This window comes from Cryptomeria japonica, chromosome 4 (genome assembly GCF_030272615.1).
Source record: "Cryptomeria japonica chromosome 4, Sugi_1.0, whole genome shotgun sequence".
In the NCBI taxonomy this organism is placed as follows: domain Eukaryota; kingdom Viridiplantae; phylum Streptophyta; class Pinopsida; order Cupressales; family Cupressaceae; genus Cryptomeria; species Cryptomeria japonica.
Window position 1 is genome coordinate 651,506,712 of NC_081408.1, and position 8,636 is coordinate 651,515,347.

At 34.0% G+C, this 8,636-nt stretch overlaps 1 protein-coding gene across 1 annotated transcript; it reads left to right on the top strand.

Annotated features, from left to right (window-relative positions):
- Positions 1-7,006: 7,006 nt before the first annotated feature.
- LOC131047760 (uncharacterized) lies at positions 7,007-7,776 on the top strand. Its single transcript, XM_057981550.2, has 2 exons — positions 7,007-7,337; positions 7,449-7,776. Exons 1-2 carry the CDS (start codon positions 7,175-7,177, stop codon positions 7,640-7,642), a joined length of 357 nt encoding a protein of 118 aa, XP_057837533.1. The 5' UTR covers positions 7,007-7,174; the 3' UTR covers positions 7,643-7,776.
- The last annotated feature ends 860 nt before the right edge of the window (positions 7,777-8,636 follow it).

The following is an 8,636-nucleotide window of genomic DNA, read 5'->3' on the forward strand; positions in this document are numbered from 1 at the left end:
CTTTTAAACAATACTACCTTAATTAGCCAAATGCTCTAATCAACTAGAAGGTAAGATCTAGATTTATTAATCCAAGATAAATCAGAATATAATCTACAATATTCAATTGCAAAAATTCACAGTTCCAGAACTTAATCAGGAAGAGAGCAAAAATCATGAAATGAAATTGTATAGTGATTAACCTATAAACTCCGTTATGAAATTAATCAATACCAAATTTACATTTTTCATGATGTTGCCTCTTAATCATAATTAAGAATGATTAAAACTTAGCATTAAAATCACTTGCATTAAAAATGATATTAAAACCACGTGCATTTTTTTGAATACTAAAAAAAAACATGCATTAAAAAGAACGATTTATAAACTACGTTTTAAAAACCATGTTTTAAGAAAAAAATGCATTTAAAATAGTGGCGAGGGCGGGCCGTACCCTAACCCTAGCCGCAGGGGAAGGAGACTTCGCGGCAGCACTCACGGTGGTGCCCGCAGGTGCCGCGGCGCCCTGCGGCCACCGCCGTGAGCCACAGACATTGCGTAGGTGAGCGGAGGTAAGGGGGGGATGTGCGGGGGAAGGGGAGGAGGAGCGGGTGGAGCTCCGCTCCCCGCCCTCCAACCCCAAACCCACAGTTAAAACAACAACGCGCAGTCTGTTTCCAATAAAAGAGACAACGCACGGGGGGCAAACAATTATATTTTTTTTTTAAATACAAAACGACACCCAGTCCAAACTACATCAAACGTCCATCACAAAATGGATAAAGAAAATAAATTTTGATTTACTATGAGTTCGGTTTAAACGAACTGGGTTTGATGTCAAGTTTTCTTGGTGGTTTTCTCATCCTTAACAAACACTCAAGGGTTTCAAACGCCCAAAAGAAAAGAGGAATTAACAACACCTCAAAACACTTCCAGCCAAGCTGGTTAATTTACTAAATCAGTTCAAAAGCATGGCATTCAATGGAGAATCCAAAGCCAAGATAGCATGAAAACATTAAAATCCCCATTTCCATTTTAAACAATAACTAAAATTGAGAGTCGGATCCTACCTGATCTCGCGTTCCTGGCAAGATCGGCTGAAGAGTCCCAATCTCCAGCTGCCAAAACCCTCTTCTCCATTCAAAATCCCCAAATTCATCTCCAAAATCCTTCTCCAACCAAAATTTCTCCAAAATGTCCATCCCCTCCAATTTTCCCCAAATTTTGGGTTATATGGAAGAGTTGACCCAAAAATTCCATTTTTGGAATAAAAATTCTTATTTACAAAAATAACTCTGCAAATAATTCCTTTTTAACTATTAGCAACAAATAACTTGCTTTTTCAATTAAAAATCGATTTCCTCAATTAATATGATTTAACCTTTCAAAATTTAATAATCCAACAGAATACAATTAAATCCATTGCAATAAAATATAAAGCTTTCTTTTTCAACAACATATCTACAATGCATTTGATATTCCAAATCAGTCATTAAATCGAATTCACTCCCAATATAAAATAAGCAATCCAATAACAACGGAAATCGCATAACGGGAATCAGATTAATTTAACCCATTAATCTTCAATGCACAAACGCATATTTAATCAAGATAATTACTAAGGACTAATTAATCAATTTAACCAAACACACCAAGCACGCAAAACGAGAAAGCCAACCAAACAGATGACTCGCAAACCCAAACAAAAAGAGGATAACCGACGACGACTAGCGACGCTCACTTGAGCACAACTAAGGTCAACTAGGGTCTTACGACCACCTAATCCAACTCTAAGGATAAAAAGGGTACACTCAAACCTGCACATCCAGGTGAAGCCGAACCTCGCACTCAGGCGGCGTTGTACCTGAAATCTCCTGCAACCAAGAGTCATACATGCATACATATATAAAATTTAATGAAAGCGTTAGCTCAATATTAATACCACGAAATTGGTACACTAAACAACTAGCATGAACTAGTGTGAAACCACATCAATAGCTATGCGTAAAATCAATCATCTGACTATAACAAAATATTACGATAAACTAATCAGATTAAACCAAGGTTAGAGGTTGACTAGGGCAGGGGTACTACATAGGGTCACATGTAGGAATGGAGTGTCATCACATGTTGTCCTCATATAGAATGGAATATGGCCATCCTTACTAGTCACACTCCTACACGCTAGCCTCACAAAGAAGCTAAATATGCACCCACATTAGACATGCATGCTATCTTCAGAAAGAAGAGATCCATACTCCTAATAGTCATACAAGCTACCCTCACAAAAGAAGGGTGAAAATAATCCCTTAACATACATGTGGAGCCATCTCAACCTATGTGAGTACAAGGGAGATTATCTTTCCATCTCATATGGCCCAACCAAATAGAATTACCTTATTAGGTGAAACCCAAACCTAATCAATTATTACATGTTATCAGTGAATTAAAAAGAGGAAAACTCCTATTGTGCTCTGGCTGTCTAGGTGCCAAGAAACCTAACTCACGTGACCCCGGTCATCACAAGGAAGCCCACTCCCCCTAATCATATGCCAAGCCATAGGGTAACAGATAAAATGACATCACAACACAAGAAAGAATTCTCACGAAAGGCCTTCAAGAACATATAACATCACTGAGCACATACTGCACATGGAGCATACATATGAACCATTACAAGCATAGGGCCTTCACCAATACCTCATAGGCATAGTGCCAAAGACAGAACATGAAACATAAGCACATCATAAACTACTACAAATCCTCAACAGAAAGGTACAAAACATCCCACTGGATTCATAGAAATAATCCTCAAACAACAAGGCAAGAACCTCTTGCTGGAGCAAACTTTTGCATGAGGAAACTCCTCCACAATAGGGCATGATCCCACTTACCGAGGCACAAAATACATCATGAAACATAATATAACATCATGAACCAATCAAAATTTCTCAACACAGACTTCACATGCCTCTGGGAACATCATACAGTCCATACTAGGGCTTTATAATGTAGTAAAATTGACTTTTCTGGGCATTTTGGACCAGTTCATCTCTCTTGGTATACACAATGACATTATTGGTTTATAGGGTGGCATTTTTAGGACATTGCCTAGCATTCTGGTTTATTGCACAACGTTTCTGGTCCATTGCTCAACGTTTTGGGTCCATATTTCAGCTTTCTCAGTCTATAAGTTAGCTCTCTTGGTCAGTTTGTCAGCTCTTTGGGTCTGAAATATAGTGTTCCTAGTAGATAGGGTGGTATTTCTGGTTAGTATGGTGGCGTTTCTGGTAAAGTGTGCAATATCTCAAGTTTGAAGGATCCTAAAGGTAAGGTAACTACCCAGATTGACTCAGAAGATAAAAATGACCTCAAGGGAATGACCAGGAGGTTGGATAAGCATCAGAAGGGGTGTACACATGGTTTATGCATCAAATTCAACTCACATGAATGATTTTGCAACTTAGTGAATAAGAATCAAGGTTAAAATTGCATTTTAGATTCAAAGAGTAAAGGGGAGAACCCAATCTCTGCATAGGCCAAAATAACTGAACCAAAACATTTCCAAACACTCCAATACTCCAACAAAAAGATTAAAAATGCCTGATCATGACATGGACACTCACTATGAGCTTCAGGAGCTCTTACAATGCAACCGACACATTCAAACCAAAGAAAACAACTCCTATCTCAATAAGGAGTTCACAAGAGAACAATACACAAACAAATAACCAATGCCTCCAAGAAACACACTTAAAACATATAGGAGACATCAACATACATATACATGGGATCCATTATATATTTTAACAATATTTCAGAGATGTAACATTTCTAGAAAATGCACTCAAGAGAATTTCATAGAGAACATTCACAATGAAAATTCACAGAAGAGAATCGATCTTTCCCTGCAAAGCTAACCATTCCCTTATCAAACCAAAATAGACTAATCCCCAATCAATCTTTGAGTTGCAGACACAAAAAACATATTTTCTCAGGAAGGAAGCATTCTTTGAAAAACATGAATATAAAAATTATAAATCCACTGACCTTCAAATCGCAATCCAAAAGAGTTGAATCAAAGAGGAAGAAATATTGAATCCAAACCAAAAAATGAATCCAAAATCCAAAATAGTGCCCCTGTTGGGAACCCCCAAACAGCTATAGGAAGCCAAATAAAAATATTTCCAGCAAAAACTCTTGACCAATCAAATAAATCCATAAAAATAATATTTCTTACCTACCGTGTATAATTCCAAGGTAAGAATATTTATTATATTTTCTACCAACAAATATAAATTTGCCCAATTAATTAGGAGGGTAGGTAAAATTAACTTTATTTATTTTTACACTTCCGATGCATAGTAAAGGCAATATAATAATATTATTAATTTTTTGGAGTGTAAGAATAGAAATAGGCTTTATATTTTTATAATTATTAATTAATTAAAATAAACTCTATAACTATATCTAAAATAAATTAAGATTAATTAATCAACAATAAATCAAAAGGATAAAATAAATCAAATAAAACAATAGCCAATAAATCAATTAAATAAATAACAATCAATTAAATCCAAAATAAAATAATTAATTAATAAATCAAACATTTATAAATTCAATAATAATAAATCAAATATCCATTAATTAATTAATTAATTATAAATTTATTAATTATTACTCAACATTGATTAATCAATTAAATAAATATTATCCAACCATAGGATAATTAATCCAATCCATGAAAAACCATACACACACACATAACCAACGCATAAAGATAGAACGAGATACCGACTCAAGACTAGATAACATTCGCACTTGATAAGATTGACAAGGTGAACATACTAGACCATGAGCAAGTAAGGGAAAAACCAAGTCATGTCAATCAATTGCCATTGGGATTAGGACATGCTCATACTTGTGAGACCAGGTGGAGTTGATGTGTGATGCTTGCAATCCTGCATCCACTGATAAACACAAAATAACATCTATATATACAACATCATAGTAGCAGGCAAGTGAAAGAGAATCACAACATCTTATCATGCTCACGATGAGTGATAAGGGATCATCCCTTTCACGAAGACAGACACCCAATACAAACACATCTCATAAAGTCATCATCATGAAGTAGGGTTAGTATCATCATCATATATCATGAAATCATATGAATCACATAAGAATCTCAAATACATATAAGTCCGTCAAGAAATACCATCCATCGAATAATCATAACATGTCATCCATCACATAGATCATCAAAAGTCATCAATATATCATATGTCCATATAGCATCATAAATATCTACTGCATAGGAGTAAAGCCATAATCATCATCAAAATATCATCATAAGTCTAGATAAGTCCATCGAATCATGAGTCAAAATATAAATCTAGGAGGGAAACTACAGATATGTTGTCGGTTAAATTCGTAATCATTTGATAGTATGTGCATGTTTTGAATGTGTTTGAATAAAAAGTATATTGAATATAAAATTGCATATTCTTATTTTGGTTCAAAAAAGTATATTGTAGCTATAAAAACATAATATGACATTTCCTTTTATTTTATCATTTTATCCATGTGCAAGAGTATACAATAGAAGGTTTGAGCTCACATGTAATTAGGTGCACCACCAAAAATAGTAGTTGAGCTTGTTTTTAATTATCCACTTTTTGTTGTGTGTTTGTCCTCTCGTCATTCATTCATGAGAAATTATTTAATTTGAGAGAGCTACAAGAATGTTTTAGACTCTAAAGTGTTACCAAGTCAGTTATAGTAGTGTTTATATTCATCATCATCTTATTCCAAATAAAAAACTAAGAAGTTATAGGTTTATCTTTTATAAATTATGTTGCTTTAAAAGTTTCTAAATGAACTATATTTTATAAATAATGAAAATTGCATTAAGCTACAAATTTTTTGTGTTTACTTGCTATTTTGAGAAAGATACTAGAATACTACTAGTTCTCATGTGTTGAAAAAAAACCATTGTAATAGTGTTAAAAGTCATAAAGGTGTTATTTAGCAATTTTATATTACAAAGTCAATTATGATACAAACACAATAGACCATGTAGAGAGGTTTTGTGCACAAGGTGTTTCATCTATCTACACTATACTTAAACATCACACTCTACAAAAATCAAATAATCAATAGCAATCTTGTACTTCATTCCTACCAAAAAGTGATAATTAATGAAGTCCACCTCTTTCCTAAAGATTGAATAAATTGGCATTCAATAAAGGAGCTCAAATTATTGAAAGTGTAAAGATGTTGATCTTCATTCTCAAGGGCTTGATGTATACTTATATGATGTATACTTACATCATCACATACGGGAGCTATTAGAGCCATTTGAAGCATTTTAATATAGATTTTAATTTGAACTATATATTTGTTATTTTGTTATAAGGGTTGTATTTGTTTCTACAAGGAATTATAGGTACACTAATAAAAATCTACGAGTGAGCCACTTGCCCATTCATGATTTACCAACTTCCAAATTCTATCAAGAAATATATAAATCAATTCTAACAACACTCTAAGATACATTCATATTAACATTAACTATGATACCAACTTCAAAATTTCAAATATTATATAATTCATTTCTTATGAATTTTAGATGAGATAAAATTTTAACTATGATATATGATTCTTAATTCTAGTAATATTTGTACTTTAATAAAAGTTTTCATTGATTTCTATCTTTTAAACCATACATTTAATGAATTGCATATATTTTTACACACACACACATATATATATATATAACGTACTTGCATATAAAACATAAAGAAGTCAGGTTGATGAACGAATTGGGTTGGTTATGGCATTTATTAAGTTAAATGCACTGTGGATGACGGTAGTTAGCATTTTATATAGATTTTACCAAGTCACTTGGGGATTTGAGGCCCAAATCTTAAGTTCATCAATCACTCTTCAACAACCCTTTAACCATTAATGTCAATATGAATGTCTTCGGAACTGCACATACGTTGCATTTGCTCGCCATGAAAAGTGTGCACACAAAAAATCTGATTGCAAACAGTTCATTCAATTTAGGTATACTTTTTCTGCACAGTAGTCTGAAACTTTGTTAGTCATTGTTTAAAAGACAGCAATGCAATACATTGATAGCATTTAACTGTAAATGTGCATGATAATTAGAGTAGCAAAAACATAGACAATGGAGAATGACAAGCTCTGTGACCAAACAGAAGTTGAATGGGAGGCGATTCTCCAGCAATTGCCTGAGTTGCCAGGAATTTGCCTTGACGATTTTCTGCTCCCTCTCTCAACTGACGGACAGCCCGCCGGTTTATTATCATTGCCGTCTTTTGACGAAGATGGTAACAACCAAGAAGCTCTCAGTGCAATGCATGGGGATTCTTTCGACCTTTGGTTAAGTTTTCTGAGCAAAATTCTGTTTAATGACGAAGATTTTGAAAATTTTGCGGCAGGAGAGGATGGTGGGGGTTTTATCGACATAAACTCCTTCCTTGGAGATTCCAGCGAGGATAAAGAAATCCAGCTGGGCGTCTACGTGGATAGCGGTATGAACGGAGGTCAGTTTCTGGCATGGCAAGCAGCAGTGGAAAAACAAGAAGCAGCAAACGGCAAAATGGGCGGCTTTACAAGGAAGCGCAAACGTTAAGGTGCCTTTACTGGGTTGTCTGGTCATTTCTGTATAGAGAAATTATCTAAACTAGCAGGCAATCTCTTTAATTACAGTTGGAATCGACTATAAAGCAGGTTATATTTAAATATTAGCATGCAGATTTGTGTTTGTTTTAAAATATGACAATTTTATGGTATATAGTAGTCATATTTATCTTATTGTTATTTCAATACATTTTCTACATTGCAATACATATTGTGTTATACCATATAAATTTTAGTTGTAAAATCTTGCGATTTCAGTGTATTCAATTACATCTAACATGCGACATCTTCTTGTTGTTGGATCAAATTCATTTCCCTGATCTCCTCTTATATAATCCTATCATACATCTCGATTCCTTGTTATACATGAAATATTTAGAGTGGGGCTCATTCTTCCTCCACCATCGTGTCATTGGAGATTTCCTACTCTCATCCATCTACCATGTTCCCTCATCTATTTTCTTCTATGGTTGCGAATCATTTTGTATCCCATCATCCACTAATTCCTATTCCTTTGTCACTATTATCAAGCTATAGGCTACCTCCATGCCATCCAATATTATATCTCCCATCAATCCATCCCCTTAATAGTTCAATGCTCTTAGCAATCCAAAATTATAAGCCAATCTTAATCCATGTAATTAAATAATAAAATCTAAGTAAATCACCCAATTGGAACGTTATTCTTGTTCCTAGCCTCACTAGAAGACTTGATCAAAATCCAATCATCATCATTAGTATATATTATTCGCATTCCTTGTATTATTTTTAGGATATATTATTCCTATACCAACAACATTTGAGCTATCATCACTAAATCATATCTTTTTAATCTTGATCGAGGCAATATCATATTTTCTTTTGTATGATTCTTGGGTATTCTTGCTTTATTATTTGTATAAATTGTCATTTATCTTGCACATGTATTAGTCCTTGTAGCCTAGCTATCACAATAGTATCATGGTATTCTACATTATGACACTATA

Excerpts from the sequence above, each read along its gene's own strand:
- LOC131047760 (XM_057981550.2), top strand. The coding sequence starts at position 7,175 with ATGGAGAATGACAAGCTCTGTGACCAAACAGAAGTTGAATGGGAGGCG. Across the intron at positions 7,338-7,448 it reads GCCGTCTTTTGACGAAGATG|GAGAGGATGGTGGGGGTTTT; the intron begins GTAACAACCAAG and ends ATTTTGCGGCAG.